The 21,778-nt window shown below is 39.9% G+C and overlaps 1 protein-coding gene across 3 annotated transcripts in view; it reads left to right on the forward strand.

Annotated features, from left to right (window-relative positions):
• Positions 1–10,304: 10,304 nt before the first annotated feature.
• Positions 10,305–21,778, forward strand: part of TMEM245 (transmembrane protein 245) — a gene marked incomplete at its 5' end in the record, with an annotated part of 78,157 nt that continues 66,683 nt past the window's right edge. For 2 of the 3 annotated variants that reach the window (XM_084210847.1, XM_084210848.1), the window contains 2 exons: positions 10,473–10,940; positions 20,713–20,830. In XM_084210847.1, coding sequence (XP_084066973.1) covers positions 10,482–10,940; positions 20,713–20,830 — 577 coding nt within the window. Of the gene's footprint in view, positions 10,941–20,712; positions 20,831–21,778 lie in introns of all 3 variants that reach the window. The other variant, XM_084210846.1, reaches the window with a different exon arrangement.

The following is a 21,778-nucleotide window of genomic DNA, read 5'->3' on the forward strand; positions in this document are numbered from 1 at the left end:
CCCACAACAGCTGTGTAATTTAGCCTTAAGATTGGCTGGAGCAGATAAGCAAAAGCCTGGATAATGAGCTTTACATTCAGCAAACAGGTGAAGTGAAGAAATCATTAGGGTAAATTCTTTCTCTCAGGCAGCTGAGATATTGCAGCTCTTTCTCAGAGCCTGAGGGTTGCTTTAGTTTATGGCTTGGTTTTTACTGTTTCAGCTGTTTACTTGATTACCCACTAAAGGGCTAATTTAATAATTTAAAGGTACTGAACTTGGCTAGAAACCCAGTTTGGCTTCTCTTTTCTTCTTTAATAGAGCTCTGGATTTAGGATAGCCTGGTTGGATCTGAGCATACAGGTATGTTATAGATGACAATAATAATACCAAGGTAAAACTGTGTGACAGCTGTCAATCTGTTTTCTACATATATGGAGCTAGATGTGGTTAAAGTTCAGGATTTGAAGCAAGAGCAAAATGTTTTACATTATTTTTTATTCCTTTTTCAAATTGCTTGTCAGCATGCTATGTTTTTGTCATCATATTTTTCTCTTGTTGAAGTACTAGCAGAAATATGCAGTTCTAAAAAATCTTTCATCCAAGCTTCACAGTACTTAATTAGCCTAATAAAGTGTTTCTAATCAAAAGGGAGGAAATAAAAGGCCACAGGAAGCAGCAGAACAATCTATTATCTGGCATTTAAATGGATGGTTGAGTTTAGCACTGAGTTCATCTAAGAGTTCCTCTTCACAGTGGGAAAATCAGGAGTGTGGAATTCAAGTTTCCAAACAATGGAGATATGACCTAGAACTTGGTCATTAGGATGAAATCTGAGGAGAGGAAGGTTATAAGGGAAATGTGGTATGTAAGTTTCTATGATATTTGGTAAGTCTTAACATTTGAATGGGCATAGTAACTTGTCATGGAGACTATTTTGGTTTTCACGTGTTGTCTTCTTTTTCTTTTTAATATTGAAAAGCAGGATTTATCCCTGTTACACAAAGTTACTATAAAGTAACAGACTTCAAAGTAATTTTTAATTGTTTATGGCATTTCAAAGATTTTTTATTATTTTTTCTAATTGACTGGTACTAACACAAACTAGAAGAAAAGGTGTGTTTGGGAAAAGGAGGCAGATATTTCCCTCTCCAATAATATTTTGGTTTTTTAGTGTGATTACTACCAAACAACTATTAAAGCATATTTCCTGTGTGCTTTAATTTTAAAAATTTCTTGCTGCAGAGTGACTTCATACAAAGGCATTGAGTTTAGAGAGGGCATATTTTAGAGTATGGTGTTTGGAAATTTGACTGTGGGTACTAACTAGAAAGATATTTTTTGCAAAATTTTTTTTCTTTGGTAATGTCATTGGATAATGGGTGATGGTGTCTTCTATTATTACAAGGGAAGTATTCTGTTTTTGAAAGATAACATATTGATGAGAAAAGTCTGAACTCCCTCTGTGGCCTTCTTTTTCTTGATGGATTTTGCACTACTTGGATAGTAAGAAAATAAACACTTGTGGCCTCCCTAATCTGAAGAAACCCCCAGTCTGGGTTAGATGATGTTAAAGCTGTGTTTGGCACTGATTTTCCCCATCTTCAGCACAGGAATTAGAGAATGACTGGAGTGTGGTGTACATCAGCATGGCACCCAGGCAGTGGTCTTGAAGCTCGCTTGGGGCACCATATCCTGAAAAAAAGAGCCCTGCAGCTGCCTCTACTAAATAGCTGCACAGTTATTTCTTAGTTACTGCTATAACTAATACAAATGTTGTAAATTCAAGGGAAGACAGGGACTTTTTTTTTTTTTTTTTTTTTTTTTGCTGCTCCTTACTTTCTTATTCCTCCAATGCGAGATTTACAAAAAAGAAAATTATTCCTGTTTTAGAGGGTAGACCCTCTATCTGGCCTTTCACAGCTTTTCTTGGGCCGTTGGAAGTTTGCACCGTCCAGTACTCCAGAGGCAGAATTAAGGGTTATATGCAAGTTATGTAACTTTAATAGTATCTAAATGGCATCTTGTGACTCTGTGGTTTCGTTGGTTTGGCACACTGTTGTGTAGCAGGTGTAGTTCCCCCCACCTTCTTCTTCTTTTAACATCTCCAAATAATTTCCCCAAAGTAAAGTATTTGCTAATAGACATAACAAGAAGAAAATATGTATTTCAAAGGATTACATAAGATCTAATACCAGTTATTTTCAGAAGTAGCTATTATGTTAGTGTTTTATACAAAAGATGACTTTGCATAGAGCCTTAGATTTATAATAGAATCAGAAATACTTTTAAATATTACAATGTTTCAGTGCTTCATGGAGCTGTGGATGTGCTCAGCCTACATGAATTGATGTGATCCTTTTCAACCCCATGTAATGAAACTGGCAAAGCAGTTTGCTTGAATGCTGCACAGTGAGGCATTGGTGACTCCAAACAGTTTAGAAGAGAAGACTGGAGAGACTGGTAGTAAGGACAAATAACAAGGAAGGGAATGGAATGGTTTTGGCATACTTTCTGTTTTTGTATAAATTTGTGTGGCAGCTCCCACCTGGCAGTCTTTATCCAAGTAAGTATTACTTGATGTAGGGTTAGGAAGCAATAGAGTCTGACTTGAAAGAGATCTTGGCTTTCAGGCAGGTCCCAGCTGTTTAAGGGCCAATGTGGACCTCAGGTCAGACCGTGCCACAAGATGTCCTCTGCTGTCAGGCTCCAAGTTAGGAGCTGGAGGCTTGATCTGGCTTTCAGAGGTACAAAAACGCAACAAGACCCCAGAGGCAATAGCAGCAGTCAGCTGCAGCAGGGAGTACCTACTCAGTTTGTAGAATGGCCAGTGAGCAGGTACTCCCTGCTGGCTGCAGTCTGAGTGTCAAAAGATGGGGGCTCTAAATCTTAACAGCTTTGTACATTAGCTCCTCTAATTAAAATTTTATTAGTAGTATTTCTGTAGCGGTCTCTTTGGGCAGCTCTCCCTCAACCTGCCCAGGATAGAGATGGATCTAGGAGGAAGATTTTAAAGAAAATGTCAAGTCCTTGTGTACAAAAATTAATAAAAAAAGAAAATAAATTTTTTAACCATATTCCAGCTTTTTACTTTTTTTTTCTTATCTAGTTATTTATATGCAGTTTGTATGTCAAGGTACCTTATTTTTGCAAATACATTGTAAGATCTAGGTAAGCCTTCCTTTTCTAAACATTTTTTATAAATATGAAGTAATCCCTTTGGTAACTTTTTTTTTCTATTTTCACAGTAGGCTTGATAGAATTATATATGCTTAAACATGGTTACTTAACTTACCTAATTTGGGCTCAGATAGTGAGGCAAAAGCAGTGCAATTTCGAAATGTCAGAGAGGATATGTGCAGCTTATGGAGTTGATAGGTGTGAAAATGCAGACTTAAAAGACATTCCTTGCTTTGAAAATCTGTGTTACGACTTGGCAATAGCAATGAATCTGCTGTAAAGAAAGGGACAGATTTTTCTTCCCTTGGATTACTGTGTATTTTGATTAGAACTATAGACTGTCTCAGGTTGGAAGGGATCCATATGGATCTTAGAGCCCAACAAACACCATGCTCCTCACAGGACTGCCTGAAACTAACCCATATGACTCAGACCATCATCCAGATGCTCCTTGAACTTCCCTGTAGAGCCTGTTCCAGTGACTGGGCACCCTCTTAGAGAAGAATCTTTTCCCAAGGTCCCATCTGAACTTCCCCTGACACGGTTCCATAGCCATTCACAATTGTTGCTTTTGTCCTCTTTCTGTGTTTCTTAGCTAAGTAGGAATGTTCTTCCAAACCAATGTGGGGTTGGAATAACTGCAGGGCTTCACATCCGGTATCTTAGAACAGCTGCTGCTCTACATAGGCTCGATCTGATCTGCAATTAAAGGCTAATTAGGAATGTCCTTACAAGATGAACTTTCATGTGGCATTCTTAAGACATTTTCTGTAAAGGTGTTTTACTCTTTATAGACTAGAGCATTACAAAATTACCAGTACTTTTCTGAGCTGTTTCTAAATGATTCTTAAATTCATAATTGCATTTTTGAAGAAGTAATTGGATTTTTCAGAAGTGCTGAGCAGCTGTAAATCTGTTATGGCTCCAATGCTTACTCAGGGAAGTGAACATTTTATGGTAACTTGTGATTTAGTTTCATATCTCTCTCTTAGTTTTGATGTCATTCAGTTTAATTTCCTCTGGTGGTATTGGTAGAAGACTAAAGAAATGAAGAAATCACTTAGCTTTTGTGCCAAGGAATAAAAATATTCCTACTGATTTTTCACAATAGTGATCTGTAAGGTTTAGATAATGAAAAGTATTCTTCGCATAATTAATGTTTAGGCAATGTGATTTAGCTGAAGGTATTTGTGTGTGCATGTAAAGTCTGAGAATTATACAAGAGTATACAAGATAGTCTAAAAAAAAAAAAAGGCTAAATTCTGCTCTGGAGACAAAACACATAACCTTACATGTTTCCTGACTCGTAGCTGATTTTGGGGAGACAGAATGATAGAGGAAGAAAATATATAAACCTGAGATATTACGTGCATGGTGTTTATGTTTGCAGTTCTTATACACACACCTTCTTTCTTCAATACAAAAATTAGCCTCACAGTCTTAGATGTATTACAGTGTTATTTTCACTTTTTTTTGCATACAAGCTGAAACAAGAATAAGTTCAATGAGTCAAAAGAATGTTGTCATATAGAGTATTAGGGTAAGAGGAAAGGAAGCACATCTGCCACAGTTAAACCTAGGAGGAAAAAGAAAAATCTTGTTATTTAACTCCAGAATATGGGGTGTCTGCTTCTGAAATACTTGACTTTTCATATAGAAAGCAATGGATTCTTTTTCTGTTTTTTTACCTTTGGTCATATGAAACAAATGATAAATATTGAAACATAAAAAACTACCACAATAGAATTTTTAAAGTTGGAGTTATCATTCAAGTCTTGACAAAAGGATTCAAAGATTAAATTTCAGACCGATTAACTCATTAGAAAAATGAAATAGTGGGACCCTGACATTTGTGTGTGATGTTCCCAGCCTTTATTTAGGCAGATATCTTTTGTCAGCATGTTGAGTTCTGTTTAGGTTATAACTGATGCCTGATAAATCTTGCTATTTCTGATTTATATATCCTGAGGTCTGGTTTGCTTTAACCTCTTTGCAAATAAGCTGGCTGTTATAACTGTGTTAATTCTTGACACTTGTTTCTTATTACATGAAGTGTAATGGTTGAACCTGAAATGCCATCTCTACCTTTTGACTTTATTCAGTTCTTTGTCAAGACTAATATACAGATAAAACATACAAATAAGAAACTTGTAACTATAGTGTTAAGTGGTGTTCTGCATTCTCTATGCCAGGCTTCATTCTGTATGTCAATACCCAGCAGCCATGTGAAGTCAATGAGCATTTGGTTGGATAGAGTGCAGAATGGAGGTTTTGTAGTCCAGAAGAATTTGCCAAACTTCTTTGTGCTCTAATCTTTTCAGAAAAAATAACACTGAGTGAATAGATAATGAAATTACAGTGACCTTTGGGACTACGTTACAATCAGTGCATGCCCTAAAGTATTGCTTTGTAACATCTGTTTTATACTAAATGTTGGTGTTCAAGTGAGCCTTGTTAGCGATTTGACAGTGACAGACAATGATATTTATAAAACCTGTTGCAATAAATGCCTTTTTAGTCTAAGAAAATGTGTGGTATGGCATTTATAAAGGGGGAAAAAGTCTCCATGAGGTTAAAGAAGTCTGTGCTGCCTATGTTAATAATTCCTTCCTGTGCCATGGTCTTGAATTTCTTAGGCTGACTAATTCCATTTAAGTCAGTGAGGCTGGTCATTAGCAAATTAACAGATGTGAGAAGACTGCCTTTTTTTTCCCCACTATGTAAATCACAATGAAGCTGTAAGTAAATGTGATCATTTCTATTTTAGCAAAATATTAATCACATTGTCAATTGCTGTAAGTATGCAGAATTTAGAGGTTCCTGTGGTGACCCCTGTGCTGTGTTTTTGTAACTATTTGATACAAATATTATCAAGTTGTAGTGTTACAAATTGGGTGGTTTTTATCTGCTGTCATCAGTGCCCTGTTCCTCAGCCAGAATGGCTTCCGAAGCACCCAGAACAGGCTTTTGCAGAAAAGAAGAAAATGACACTATATTAGAAATTGGCAACAGAGAGGAGGAAGTGCCATGATACTCAGCAAGCAAAAGCAGCTGTAGAAGTCTCTCAAACAGGGATGCTTCAGTTTCTGAGATCGCTCAGGTTTCAGCAGGTATTTTAGCTCCTTACTCCTCCTTACTGTTGCACAGGGAAGAAGAGTTGGCTCAGGCCAACAAGAAATGTATTGCTTTTACACTGTGTGGTCTGTTTGTTGTGTTTGTAGTATTATTGCAAGCCTGTAGCTGCAGGCTGCAAGAAAGGATGGATCTTGTGTGTGTCAGCTACTTGTGCACTGTCCAAGGCATGATCAGTGGAGGCATTACATATACCAAATCTATTTAAATTATATTCTGTTTGTCTTGTTACGTGACTGCTGACGGACTGGTGAGGAATTTGTCACAAACCTGATGAATCCAAAACACTCCTGTGTTACTCAGATCTCTGTATATCCAGTTCGTGTTCTGTGCACACAGCTATCATGTGGGATAACCATGAAAGATAGTGCTCTGACTTTTGTCCACAGGTCCTACTGCTGCTGTTTTGCATGCTTTTTCCAGTGATTGAACAATTTTGTGTCGGTGCTATTGACTACTCTGCCTTACAACCATGTATTTAATTCCCCTTGTTAATTGAACAAGATTCAGTCTTCTGTGTGAATCATTCAAGAGTCACTCGGCTGATAATTTTGTATACTTTAACTGAAATGTTGAACAAAGTTGTCTCTGCAATAAAGTCAGGCTATAATACCTGGTGGGGATTGCCTGTCTGGCAATCAGACATGGTGTTCCCAATAATTGGTTTTCATTTCATTTTCACCAATATTTTGTAAATGACATTTGATTTGGAGCCTTCTCATCTTAGCAGTGGAGCTGCATAAAGTAATAATTTTTTCATTAGCCCAAAATGCAAAGGTATATGCAGATGACCTGAAGATGCAAAGATTGTATCTTAAATCATTGACTTTACTTTTTTTTTTTTTTCTTGGCTTCTGGTACTAGTGAAACTATAATAGTTTACATTAAGTATTTTTCATTGATCTGAAAACAGTATTACTTTGTCTTTAAACTGAAGCGAATTTATGAAGTGAGATTAACCTCAACTGAATGTTTGCAAATGCTCAGTAATACAGGTTAAAACAAATAGTCTGTCATGCAGGGATAGTTATTTTCTAAATACACAGGCCAGTGCTGACACCTTGTGGCTTTGATCCTGACTTATTTCATAGCTCCATGTGGTTATTTTGGTTGTAAATAATGATTAACTTGCAGTTGCTGGCATTGTCTATCTCCTCTGCTTTGTGGCTGCCTCAGCACCCAGTATTTTGGTATCATGTGTAAAACAGCTTGGAACTTTGGTCTATGTTGACTGTGTTCACATTGAGTGAATAAAGAGCTAGGGGTGTCTCTGACCTCTTGAACTGGGCTCAAAAGGTGTCAGTTCAGAGCACAAAATTGTGGGAGCTAGTGCAGAAGCAGACAGAAGTTACAAGTTTCTCGTCTACTAATTAATACCTAATTTTATACTTCCCTCTACACAAGAGACCAAAGACTATCAATACTTATCACATGTACTTTCAGGTACATATGTATTTTCTCCACTGATGTCAAAGCATTCCATTGCTGCCCTCTTTTCCCTCGAAGAATTCCTGATAGGAAAAATACAATCAAAGAGATCATTGTAGAATTTCTGGCAGTATAGGAGCCTGAGGTGTGCTACTTATCTTTGACCACAAAAATGCCTACATCAAATGTATCTGTGCAAGTTATTGGCATCTAATCTAAAATCTCTTAGCATTTCAAATCTTAGGCAAAACCAGCTGTTAAGTTGCTATTTGAAATCTGTTGTGGAGTTAAACTTTAGATGCTGGGGTGTGTCTTGTGAAAATCACACATCCTCCCCTCAGCTGTCAAGGATTCAGAGATTGTTTTCTGATGCTTGGTGGGTCATGTCCTGTTCTTAAGCGATCCTGTTGTGGTGATACATTAATTAGAAATATTTTATTTTATTGCATTTTTTTTTTTTCCCTCTTTCTAATTTGTTTAGTTGTTTATAATGGGGAATGAAAAACATATTTGGAAAGGAAAGGTCTTAAACAGTAGGGACCAGATCCTTGGCTTATGTAAAACAATATTTATAGCTTCACTCAACTCAAGGAGGTGGCATTAATTTCTGTTCCTGCAGAAAATGGCTGACTGAATCTGTTAAGAAAAATCAAAGGAATAAAGATGTGCCTATGAAGATTTGATTTGCTGGCACCTCTGTTTAGCTAACAGAAGGATTAGAACTTTCTGCTCTCCCCCTGTGTAAATCTTAAATGACACTTGCTAATTGAACTTTAATGCAATAAAGGTATTGTAATGAGCAATTAGAGTTTGGCTTCTGAACTAAAGAGAAAAGTTCAGGTAATGATGCATTCTTGTTGCCTCCTGGCAGGGTGCTGAAATAGGTAGATCTATCTGATCAAAGAGCTGTGAGTGACAGTATCAGTTTAAGGTTCAATAAAAGCTTCTTGTATGGACAACTGCTTGTAATGCTTCATCAGGATCAAACAAAGTGCCTGTAGGTTTGTAAGTGCTTTCACGGCATAAAATTAAAGTACTTTGTTGAACCTACACGTGGTCTATTCAGCAAAGGGAAAACAAGGAGCTGCAGTAGCTTAGAGGAACCTTTACAAGTGTGAACTTCTGCGTAACTGGCAGGAAAGGCTTTTCAGGGACAAGTCGGGACTGCAGTGCCAAACCTCAAAAACTGGCTTGGGCCCAGCCTCACACACACCTTAGTGTGTGTGAGGTGCAACATAGTCACGGGAAGGGTGTGGAAAAACCTCTACCTTTCACCCTTGGTATTATGATAGGGATAGGTCACATCTAGCCATTGTCTTGGTATTGCTCTGCATTTAAAAGCTAGGTATGAATGGGTGTAGAATTCCCACTTTACAAGTTAAAGACAATTGTGCTCAGGATAATTTCAGCATAATTTTTAAACATCTCTGTTATACAAGAAATGCTCCACTAAAGTCCTCATGGACTCCAGTCTAACATGAAGTTACATAAGGTTAAACTTGCAAGTAAATTCTAAAAAATAGAGGAATTTGATTATTTTCTGCCTTTTTTTTTTTAATATCTGTGCACTTTTTATATGTTCAGTGGTATGTGATTTTTTTATTACGGTTTAGAGAATAAGCTGTACCTCCTTGAAAAGGGGAAGATCCCTCTGAGGGTTTTATGGCAGCATTACCAATAGCTTTAGTACCTTATAAAGGGTTGTCTTAAGCTATGGAAGGGAAACTGAATAGTACAGTGCCAGCACTGAGCTAGTTCAAATGTCATGGATTTCGGCCCTTACGAAAACTTGCTCAGACCATGTGTATGTATTACAGATGCATTTAGATCCCCTACAAAATGTTAGCAGTTATCGTCATGCCTGCACTCGGGTGTTTGGTGTATGCCAGCTGCAGGAAGTTAGCTCCTCTCTAGATTATTTGCACATAGCATTTCATGGTACAGTGTCATAAATGTCAGGTCTAAAAAACCACACAGCTCAACTACTTCAGTGGGCCTGACTGCCAGTAAAAAAGCAGATGCTTCCTTGTAAAACGATTTGTTGCCAGAACATGTTCAGACGAGACAAAATCCTCCAGCTGGCCTAACCAGTCTTGCTCTCCCACCATGCAATGACACTCCAGATCTCCGAATTTGTTCTGCTCCCTGAGATTAGAGCAGCAGTAGTGAGAGCAGGGCGTTCAGCGAAGCAGGACAGAGCTGCACTTCTGGGATGGGGATGAGGTTGCGCCGTGAGCTGCTGGGCTCTTCCGTGCTCCAGCCTTTGGCCGCCTTCTTCAGCGGACGCCACGAAGGCGCTGGCCCGGCGCTCGGCGGGGACGGGGGAGGCTCAGGGCCCAGGCACAGCCCTGCAGCTCCGGAGGGGCGGACGGAGCGCAGCCGCCGCTCTCCCGCAGCAGAACTACATTTCCCAGCTCGCTTCCCGGCCGGCACCGCCCCTTTCCCGCCGGGCTGGGCGCACGCCCGGAGCCGCTCGGCGGCGGCGGCACTACAACCCAGGGCCCCTGCGCGCCCTCGGGCACGACCGCCCGGGCAGTCCCGGCCCCGCTCCGCGCCCGCCAGCGGCGGCCGTGCCCGTGCCCGCCATGGCTGACAGCGCAGAGCCCGCGGCTCCCGACGCCGGTCCCGCCGCGGCTCCGGACGAGGGTCCCGCCGCGGCCCCTCCGGGCTCGCCGGTGCGGGAGCGGCGGGCGGGCGGCTCCACCGGCGCGGGCGCGGCCATGCCGCGGCTGCCGCTGGGCGGCCAGGGCGGGGCGGCGGGAATGTCGCTGCCGCGGCTGGAGAAGCCGATCAAGCAGGCCTTCTACAACACCGGGGCGCTGCTGTTTGCGGGGCTGTGTTGCGGCGCCGCCGTCCTCGTGTACTTCATCCTGGAGGCGTTCCTGCGGCCGCTGCTCTGGGCCGTGCTCTGCGGAACCTTCCTGCACCCCTTCAAGACCTCGCTGACGGCGCTGGGGCGGCGCTGGCTGGGCCGCCTGCACCGCTCCCGCACCCCGGTGCTGCTGGCCGCCCTCGTCCTGCCCATTTGTTTCGCCAACTACGGCGTGGAGGCGCTGGGCGAGCAGGTGCTGCGGCGGCGGCGGCTCCTGCTGCTGCTGGGCGCCGGGGGCCCGCTGCTCTACGGGCTCTACTGCCTGGGCAGCTCCCTGGGCGTGCAGCTGCTGCTGGCACAGGCCGGCCGCATCATCTGCCAGGGGCTCGACTACTTCAGCAGCCAGTGGGTGAGTGCGGGAGGGAGGGAGGGTCGGCGTTCCGCGCTTTAGGCATGCCCCGCGTCTGGAGATGCTGAGAAGTCAGAGGTGATTCAGGCGAGTTCTTGGGTAAACATCGAGGCTTGTTGAGTTCTAAGGTGTGTGTTAAAGTGTTGCGAAATAGCAGCGCAACTCCACAAGTGACCCAGGATGGGGGAAGGTGCCTAAAGGTTTATTTCTCTGTGTACTGTGTAGGGTTTTCTTTTTCTTCTTAGCGTATTGAACAGTGCAAAGGCAATTTGAAGTTTAAAATGTAAAGCTGTTTAACTTAGAAACGTTACTGACGGTAACAAATCCTGGGAGACTATTCCCTGTGTTTTGTTCAGTAGGTAGCGTAGTTAAAACTTCTGGCAGAGCTCTTACACTTTGTTACTTAAAACTGAAAATACAAAAAGTGTTGCATATCAGAAGCAAATGGATATGTGAAGGATCAGATCAGTAAGTTGTACTTTTGTTAAATACTGATGTACAACTGGCATGCTCAGATTTCTTAATGTCAAAGACTTTTCAAAAGCGGCTCTGTCTTTTAAACAAAAGAAGTGTGCCCTTCCCCTAGGTAATAGTGCTCCTGAATGGATTGGCAGAGACTATTTTGACTGCCTCTAGAGTGAATAGAATGGGCAGGAGAATGTGTTTAGCCTCTTGAAAGTAAACACTGGAGAAAAAGATTTTCTTGACTTTATTTGGTCCTGGAAGATGTCAGAGAACATGTGTTTCTGGTCTGTTTCATCCTCAGAGTATAATTAGGACTGAGTAGACAGAGATACATTCTCTCTTTATAAAGAGGGAAGATACTACCATGTTTACTTTCAGCTGAATAGTAACAGAACTAAAGCATGGCCTGGTACTAGCGGGAAGCTTTGACTTGTTGCCACACAATTTGCTTGGTAAACTTTAGATTTTTTTAAGAACTTTGCACTGACATCTTCGTTTTATTATTAACAAATCTATAATATTGCTGCACTAACTGATCTGGCTAAGTCCAGGCTTTTATTAAAAGCTTCTTAATTAACCCATACTTAATGCTGTGTAAATATACGGGTATTGAAGGAAGCTGCACTTATTGAAGCTTGTAACTATGGCTGTAATGCACTGCTGGATGTCTGTGCCTGCTCAGTGAAACCTTGTTTAGCAGTCTGTGATCCTTCTGGTTGGCACTGGTATTTCTGATTTAATACTTTTGTTCATTGAACTGTGGTAGGATATTAACTGCACAAAACATAGTAAGCTCCCAGAACTCTTCAGACCTGAGTTACTTGGGAAAATTTTGGGTTTGTCTCAAGGTAACTGATCACAGAGTTCCTTAAGCAAACCAGTTGCTTTCTAAGCAACCTGTCTGTGTCTCTTTCTGAGGCCTTACAGGAGAAAAAAATTGTGGGCTTTCCTTTATAAATAACTGCAACTCAGTCTGGCATCATCTGTGCATTTTGCAGTGTTTTTTTAGTCCAGTTTTTTTAATTTTGCAGTGCTTGATGTGTATTATCTCAGAGCTGTAGCAGAATAATTTAATTTTATCCATGAGATTGAGGAGCCCTGAGCAGGATCAGTTAATACTGTCAGTTTTAACTTCAGTTAAGCACTTAAAAAGCCCTTTAATTGCCGTGTTATATTGCAGGACTCTATTTGCATGCATATGTCCTGCTTGTTAGCTGCACAGGAATTTGGGATATTACAAGTTGGTTTCTCCATTGTACTGTTATTCTCTGGGCTCTGGTTCCTTCTGTATGCATGATAATCTTCTCCCTTTCTGATTCCCACTCTTGTGCTAGAGAACTGAGTGGATGCCTCCCATTAGAATTATGGGGATTTGGAGTACTGATTTGTTATTCTCTAGCTAAAGGTATTTTTATGGTGTCTATTGGGCCATGATACTGAGACAGAAATTCTCCTCTTAAGTTCTAGAAAAAAACTTCTTCAAATGCAGAAATTGCATGTGACAATGACATGGTAAGGTGTATCTTGGCACCAGTATGTTAAACAGCTTTCCTGTCCTGCTGTCCTCACATCTGGCAAAGCCATTCATGGTGTTGATGAGTCAAGATTCAGAAGTGCCTGTGTTCCCATGGGTGGCTCGTAAGTCACACCTGCAGTTCAGGAATTTGGGTACCTCCATGACTGGATTGTTTGATAGCTGATTGCAAAACACTGCATTTGGAGAACAAGTTCAAGATCTTAGGCTAGTCTACAAGCATTGTGCTCCCATGGTCTCCTTTTCTTTCCCTTCAGGCTTTATAATCTTTGAAGAAGCTTGCTCAAAAAATGCAGTTGGCTGCTGGGCCTTAAATTAGAGACTGGTTAGAAATTCCAGATGAATTCCTTGTTCTGACTCCAATCTTCTCTTAGTTATTTGCGGAATTCTTGTGCAGAGTGCCCTGCACAAAGAGCAGTTTCATATAATAGGGAAGGGGAATGTTTTTCTCTGTATTTTTTTCTTGGAAAGGATGGGAGTTGGTCCCATAGTGGACTGAAGATAGTCCTACACTCTTTTGCACTCCAGCAATTTCACTAGTTTTGCAGGAGCTATGCCTATGTCCAGCACTGTATCTAAAAACCAAATTCTTTTGCTTTGTGGTAAGAGTTCAAACTGCTTTAGGCTGATGTTTTACACTTAACTTAATATATGTCCAATTCCAGCTATTCATTATATTTTCTTTTTTTTTTGAAGAAGAAGAAGAATTTGCATGCTCGTATTTATCTGGGAAACAGATCCCAGCAGATGTAAAGAATTATACAGATGCTCTATGTTGACTCTGAGGTTCATCTTCATAAATTAAATTTGATGTAATCATAATGAGCAGAATTCTCTGTGGTGAACTTGATTATAGGGCTGTCAAAATTTTTCTCTCTGGCCAGTCTTTCTTAGTTTGTCACAGATTATTGCAGGCTCACAACAGCGTAGTCACATCTGTGTGTCAGTGTATTTTTATATCTCTGTCTGTATGAGGTGCAACTCGTGTTGTTCTGGAGGTTTCCATGCAGTTAGAGCACCTAATCAGTCTTATCCTCACCAGGGTGCTGGGCAGATCTGGAAATGCCATTGCCCACCACTGCCATGACTGCTGTATTGGGATATTGTCAGAGTCCATGCTGCCTATTTTGGCAGGTGTACTGTCTGCTCCCTATCAGGGATTCTGTGCAAGACATCCACCAGGGAAGCCTCCATTTGTGTTGCACTAAATGTCACCCGCCCAGCAGCCCTTGCAGACTGAAATTCTCCAAGCATTCTTCATGCTCTGAGGTGTTTGGCTTCCACAGTCCTATTGAATATCACCTGTGGGGGCAAAAAAGCATCTGTGTTTTGTTGAGTTCACCTGATGAGGCAGTTTCTCTTCTATTAAAGAAAAGGGCACACTTCTGATTTTTAATGTGCGTACAATTTCTATTTCTTTGAGGGTTTAGCATAGGTGGGCTTTTTTTCCCTTCCCTTTCTTCTTAGAGCAGTCTTGCAAGTTTCTAAAATTTGCCCACCTTAAAAAAAACCCCAAACCAAAACAAATGCCTGAACAAGCTCTTAAGTATTCTTTCTGCTGTTTATTATCCTTTATTATTATGGTATCCTGGCTTGTAATGATACAGCCAAGTACTGACTGTAAACACATCTTAGCAAAACCACAGGTTTTGGTATGTTTTCACAACTTTGTGTGATAGAGATAAACTGCGCAGAGACCACATGTGGCCTGTTTAAAAACAAGGTGGGGAGAGGCAGGGAAAGTCTGGGATGTTGATAGTGTTTTCTACTGTTGTTTTTGCCTTCCACACCCACCCTCAGTTTTGGAAGAGCCTGCTGTGAGATACCTTTCTTGGAGAAGCCAAGGAGCTTGTTCCAGTTTACGTGCAGGAACTACAGCCTCAAAGCTGGCAGTTGCCTAAAGCCTACTGATACATGCTACATAATATTAGCTATTTGCTGGTATTTATGTGTACTGGTTGAACACAATGATGGTTCTTTTTCCAGCACCTCTGAAAGGAATGATCATTATGGAACTGTCCAGCAAAATTTTTTCTGTGCTCTATATAATAAAAGAAGAAGGTGATGAAATTGTATCTGTTGAGGAGTCATCACTTGCAAAAGTGTTACCATGAAGTTTGCCAGAGGAGTGATGCTCTGTCTGTAGGGAAAGAATTTTATGTGCTCTGAAAAACCTCTTTTTGCAAGAGAATCTTAATACATTTGGTATCTGAACAACATTTTTATTACCAGTTTCTTATAAGTAGCTTCTGTATTAAGATAGGAAAAGTGAACTAAAGGAGAAGTATTCTCAACATCCATTTATTCAGTCTTCTGAATATCTTAGATTTTTTTGTTTTTTCTTAAATTCATTGTAGGAAATGTTGCAGGACACATTGAAAATAATTTTCAGCCCATGTGTGTCAGTGTTAATTTTAATGGTCAGTTTCCCCCTGCCCCAGGGTTCTAGTTATAAGTTCATACTTTCATCCCTTCAAAAGGGGTGATCTCACCAGACACCATGTTTCTCTTTCATGTGGTTTAGTAGTCTGTGGTTTTTTTTAATGCCAGAAATACCAGTGTGGATATCTGTCACGTTTGGGGGTTCTAGAAGAAACAGAATGGGCACACAGTTCTAGTCCTTTGGACTTGGGACAAGGAATAGCTTACTTGTGTCCACTTAGAACCTGCTTTAGGTAAATGAAGGCTTCCTAAGTGAAGGGAGGAGGTGCTTGTCTTTGCTCTGAGGTGAAAAATAGTCTTACATGTGTGTTAGCTGGAGTTTGGGTATTTTCTTATATGTTTGATAGAAGCTGTCTCCATGCTAAAGGACAGGCTTTACACACTTATTCTGCACATTATGGGATGTTTCATCTTGTGTACAAATGAAAATGTGCTAAAACTACGTTAAGTTAATTTTGGTTCTGGAAACTGGAGTCAAAGGGACATTTTCATAATTTGTCACCTGCCTCATTATCTTTTATATTGTTTAGAAAACAATTTTGAAATGAACAGGCAGGTAAAGAAAAGATTTTCTTTTTCAAAGGCAGACACAGTTTGGCTTGTAGCAGTGCATTTAATGCCTTGTGTCACTTCCTTTTTTAAATCCAACACACTTCTGCTCAGCTTTTATGGTAGATTCATTTTCCTTTGTCAGCCTGCAACACCACTGAGGAGGGAGATGTAGAAATAGTGAACTGGTATCATAGGATCACCTCTTTAAACCATCTTCGCTCTGCAGAGAGCTGTTTTAAAAGTTTGCAAAAGTGCTGTGTTAATGCTTGGTCAATGTTTTAAATTATTTTTTATTTTGAGAAAAACTAATTAAAATCTCCATTTCCAAATGAAAATTTTGTTTTAAAATATTAAAGGGAACTGATGAGGTAGTTTGGCCCTTTTTTTTTTCCCAAAAAAACTGAGACTGGAAAATAGAAAGCAATTTGAATTAGATCTGTAGATCCATCAAACAGTTTTAAATTTAAAGCTCAGTTAAAATCCCCCAAACAAACCAAAACTTAAACCAAACTCTTAAAAACCTTGCTGTATGGTTTCCAAGTGGGAAAGAGCAGCCAGGGGAAAAAACATCATTTCAAAATGGCCAGGGGAGAGAGTAGAGCTACAATAAGAGAAGGAAGGAGTTCAGACTCTCAGTTTTCTAGGTGCTGACTTGTTAAAAACTGAAAAATTTTGGCAGGGCATATTGACAATTAACTGTTGGTTCATCTTCTCAGTCTTCACTGTTGTGTTTGCTTGTTGTGTGGTTCATAGAATCACGGAATGTCCTGCGTTGGAAGGGACCCAGAGGGATCACTGAAGTCCCACTCCTGGCCCTGCACAGGACCACCCCAAGAATCATACTGTGTGCCTGTCATTGTTGTGTCAGGAATGAATGAGCGAGTGGCACTTAGACTCTAGATCTCCAGAAGGCTAATAATAATTTTATTAATTTAGGTCCAGTTTAAGTCCATGTCCGTTTATAGGCTCTAGATCACCAGAAGGCAAATCATAATTTTATTAGGAAGCCCATTCTTTTTATACATGGTTCCGATACAGGTGAACCTGATTGGTCATGTAATCAAAATGCTGTCACCATTGGCTAATTAAGAAACCACCCTTTGGTAAACCTCTAATGTGAAACAACTGTTCAAAAGACCAGCTGCAGAGCCTTAAAATAAGAGTTGTTTTAATTCTTTGCTCTGAGCTTCTCACAGCTTTTCCCAGAACAATTCCTGGGAAAGTTTATCTGGCTTTCTCTCTCTGACCAGACTGTCGCAGTCACATATGCCTGAGAAGGCACATGAAGCAGGTGGGAAATGCATTTGCTGCTGGATGTTGAGGAGTTGGGGCAGCATTCCAAGGAAGACTAAATCATTCCAGCAGCTTTGCAGTGGGAAGTGCTTCCTGATTATTGCACTTCTGCATATGCTTCTGTTGCCCTGTGGTTGGTGCCTACCATCCTTCTGTGAGCTTATTTTGCTATAACTGAGTAACAGGTAGTTTTTTTATGAACTTAGGGACTGAACTTTATGAACTTAGCTGGCTGGATGAATGTTGAAGCTGTTGAGAAGAAGAGGTAGGACTGCCCAGCTGGCAGTAGGAGATAATGCATTGCCACTTCCAGTAGCAGTGAGTTATTGAATGCGCTCATCTGCAAAATCTTCCCCATAGAGGTTAACTTGTTGGTAGGAAAAAGGGGAGGGAACTGTGTAAATAAAAGAGCTTTACTCTCCAGCATAAATCAGTATAAATCAGTTGTCAAAAGTTGAATAGACAGAGTTGGCTCTTGAAAAATGAGGTCAAAGCCAAAGAGTGCGATTTTCAAATCCTTCAATTTCTTCAACAGCAAGGAGAAACAAACTTTCAGTATTGTTGGTGATAGTTCATGCTGGTAAATCCTTGACTTTCCAGCACTGAAATTTCAAAGAAAAATCACTGAAGCAGATGCTTGAGTTTAACCTAAAACTTGCATCTTTCTGTGCTGTAATTTTGTTTCTTCTTGGCAATTTAAAGAGAACTAAAGCCCTTCCTAGTTGCCCTAGACGTCTCTAAATCTGCCTCTTCAATTTACCATTTTAACACAGAAATGGATGCTAAAATCCAAGAAGTTACTCTGCAGTCTTAGCACTATTTATTTAGAAAAGTGGGCAGTTTTATGTGTCTAAAGGGCTTAGTTCATTTTGTGAGAGATGCTACAAAATGCAGAGATGTGAAAAGTGAGGTCTTGGCTGTCTGTTAAGATAGGCAAGGGAAGGAAGAAGGGCAGCTTGAAGGATTAAACTATCCCAAAATTGCAAGATATGGAAGTTGTGCATGCCTGTGAAAAATTGTGATTGAGGAGTGATTTAAAATCTCAGAGTATGTGGTGAAAGTTAGGCATCTGCAACTGATTTCAGCTTGATAAATAGTTGATGATAGCGTACACATTCTGCAAAATCTGAAGTGTATGTGTTAGTTACCTGGTTAGCTGTACACCCTTATAAATTAAATTTATAGGCATTTTGTCTTAGCATGGAACTTTATCAATTACAGTTTTGGTGCAATAATTGCTGTAGCTTCATTTTAGTCAAAGGCAGTCTTTCATTCTTTGTTTCAATTTTGTCAGTTCTTGAGAATGACATATAATAGCAGAGAGGCTCTTAATATTCTCCATGCTTTTCAAGGCAAAACTTTTGGAGACCATCCAGAAAAACAGTGGGAAGGATTATGTAACTATGCTTTTAAAGGGTTAAGGGGGAAAAAAAAAGTATGCTGTTGCCAAGTCAGTATGGGATGAAATCCTAGTCCATGTCAATTTAAGTTAATTTGCCTTGTCAGTTGCTTTCAGCTATGAACTGTTGGAAGTAGGCTACCCTAGTTCCTGTGCACTGGTTCTTGCAGTCTAGGGATGTGCTTGGCCATAACATTAACCAATAAAGAGCTGATTATTCTGTGGTGTCACTGAAATTAAACTTCTTGCCCCAGTCAGTTGACTACACAGTTCTTTTTACAGAGCTTCAGGAAGGTTATTGTTTGATCTCTGAAACAGGGTGACGGCTTTATTTAAAAGTAAGCAATTTCTCTCCACTCAGTAGAAATAAAGACTTTGACTTGGATCATTTGCTGAGCTTTTAGAAATGATAACTGATTAATTATTTTAATTTCAAGCACCAAAAAATTATTAAATACCTGAGCCCTGTAATGCTCAGCTACATGCATGGATAAAACCAGCGCAGTGTGTTTTGCTTTGTTGGCTGTTCAACATAGGCTTATACCCTGTTAGTCTCCTACTTGTTTTTAAACAGAAAGTTTAAATTACTGAATGCACTGAGTCTCCTGTTTGTAATCTATCATTAAATTTAAAAGCTAAGGAGGTAATCAGCTTGGAACTGGAACATTCATTGTACAAAAATGCTGTATGGCTGGTGTTTGGGAGTAGGATAGCATCTTTGTTGTCTCTTGAAATTAGATGTGAAGTGCCTTATGAGTGAATTTCTGTTTCAACCTGTTTAAGGAGTACTACTGTGCATTTCTGGTAAAAAATTTTGTTTGTTTGTGACTTTAGTCTTGATGTCCACGGGTTGTGTTAGTTGTAGACATTTATTTTGAGTCTGCACTTGGCCATAATAAGCATTATGGAACTCTCTTGATGCAAAACTAGAAAGAAGTGAAAAGTTGGAGTGATCTGGTTAGATGAGAAGCATTAGTGTGCAAAGGGCAGGTATACCTTTGTTCACGTATCTTAAGAGATTTTAAATTACCTTGCATATGCGATCGTTCCCTCTGAAGTTATCACTCGCTGCTTGTCTGCTCAATTCAATACAGCTCTCTCCACCAATTAGATATGTGGCAGTAGTCACACAAACCTGCTTTTCACAAAGACTTGTCTTTGCAGTGTGAGTTGTGTAGTGCAGAGTAGAGGTGAAAACTCCTCTCATGTGTTCTTCCTAATTCCTTGTTCTATGTCTCTGCCTGTGCATTCTTCCTTCTTACAGTGATGTCTGATTCAGCAGATTCTCTTAATAGAAATTCTATTCAAACTCCATTGGAATTTATGGATTTGTAAGTGTAAATTTGAAGGTGTACTTAACTGGTAATGGATAAGAAATGTTCATTGAATTCAAGCCAGAAAGGTCTTTAGTTATTTATTTTAAGAATGAAACACTGGGTTTTAATTTTTACAGGTATTTGTACTTCTGTTTCACATCCTCTCCTGAGCAGCAGCTTTTCCCTTCCTGTTACCTCTTCTTCCTTCCTTCTTCTTTGTTTTCTGCTTAAATTCATCATCTCAAGATTCTTAACTCCAAATTGCGATTTATGTGTGTATTGTGATTTATCTGATGAGTAGAGTAGTAGAAGGCAGTTAGAAGCAGCAAACACAAGTTGTCACTGATGTCTTCCTGTCCTTGGTTTTTTTAGTTGAAAAAATGAAAAAATTATATGTCCTATAAAGGCATCTATTTTGTGAACCGGCACCACTGAGGAACAGCAGTTTTTGTTGTGCTTCCTAATGGCTTCTTTGGCTTAAGCTCCCTTTTGTCTCTTTGGACTGAAATGCAGGAGCTGGCAAATTGCTCCATGCTGGAATGAGTGCAGCATGCTGTGCTGGCCAGCTCTGTCTCCCTGTGGCCACACAGGTGCTGCTGATGAATTCATATAATTAATTGAAATGTGGGCTTCTTAAAGACTTACAAGCTGACTTCAGTTCTCTGTCTGTGACAGTTATGGGTGTGTGCATGAGTGTACACACATACATGAGCACAGTAGAGCTCTCTTTTGATGTATGTATACATACCTATGTGTATCTTTTTCTTAAAGATATGGACACTGGTAGTTGGTTACCTGCTGATGGTTTCATTCAAGTGGAATATAAGCACTGAACGTTATTTAAAAGCAGTCTCTGTTCCTGTCTGGATTATGCTGCTCTTTCACTTAGGTGAGTAACAAGAAGTTATTATTCTGATAACTGAGGGTTCTGTAAACAAAGCTCCTTGCTTACTCTTGTGCTAAATCTGTGAAATAGTCTTAGCTGAAATGCAAGCTGTTTTGTCTGCTCAGTAATTGTTGTCCAGAAGGGAGCATTAGAGTAGGGGATGGGAGGGCATCAAGATGCTGAGCAATGCCTTCCACTCCTCATGCCTTCGCACTTCCCATGGTTTCCCCCTATTTGGTTCATAGACATTGTGAGCTTCTTGGCAGTGAGGAAAGGCTGGGGTCACATGAGGCTGGCTTTAGACATTCATTTGTGATATTTTATTGAAAGCCTGCCATTAACCAAGGCTGAAGCTGCAAAATGTGTTCAATAGTAGTAACAGAAGCAAAAAAAAAAAAATTCTATCGGTAGTCAATAAGCATATCAGGATGATATCAGCAGTATAAAATACATTTGCCAGCAATCTATATAATCTGTTAATACAAATATAAGCTTACTATAATCTTTTAGACTTATGTTACACATTTAATATAATAGATATTCTCATATCAGAGTTTATGGGGGAAGAATTATGCAGTAAATAGAAGATTACCATGATAGGAGGTTTCACAGTGTACCTCATGATTTACTTTACTATAGCAGCAGGTTTCAGGGGTTGTTCGGACCATGTGGGGATGCTTCCCTGAGGTTTAAGCTATATGTAGTGACTTTGCATTTGCTTAGATTTTGACAGTCTTGTATTTACTGGTGGTATAGGCTGAATAGGCAAAATCCAAGAAAAAATCCCATTCTGTGGAGATTAACATAAATACACATTTTTGGGGGGAACACGACTTTTCTCTGTTATCGAAAATATATTAATTTTGTGTGTATTTTCACATGATTTTGAATGTTTTTTCAAAATTGTTCTCTATATTAATATAATGTCACTGAAGTTAGGAACAGTAACAG

This window comes from Fringilla coelebs, assembly GCF_963513975.1.
Source record: "Fringilla coelebs genome assembly, chromosome: 1".
Classification (NCBI taxonomy): domain Eukaryota; kingdom Metazoa; phylum Chordata; class Aves; order Passeriformes; family Fringillidae; genus Fringilla; species Fringilla coelebs.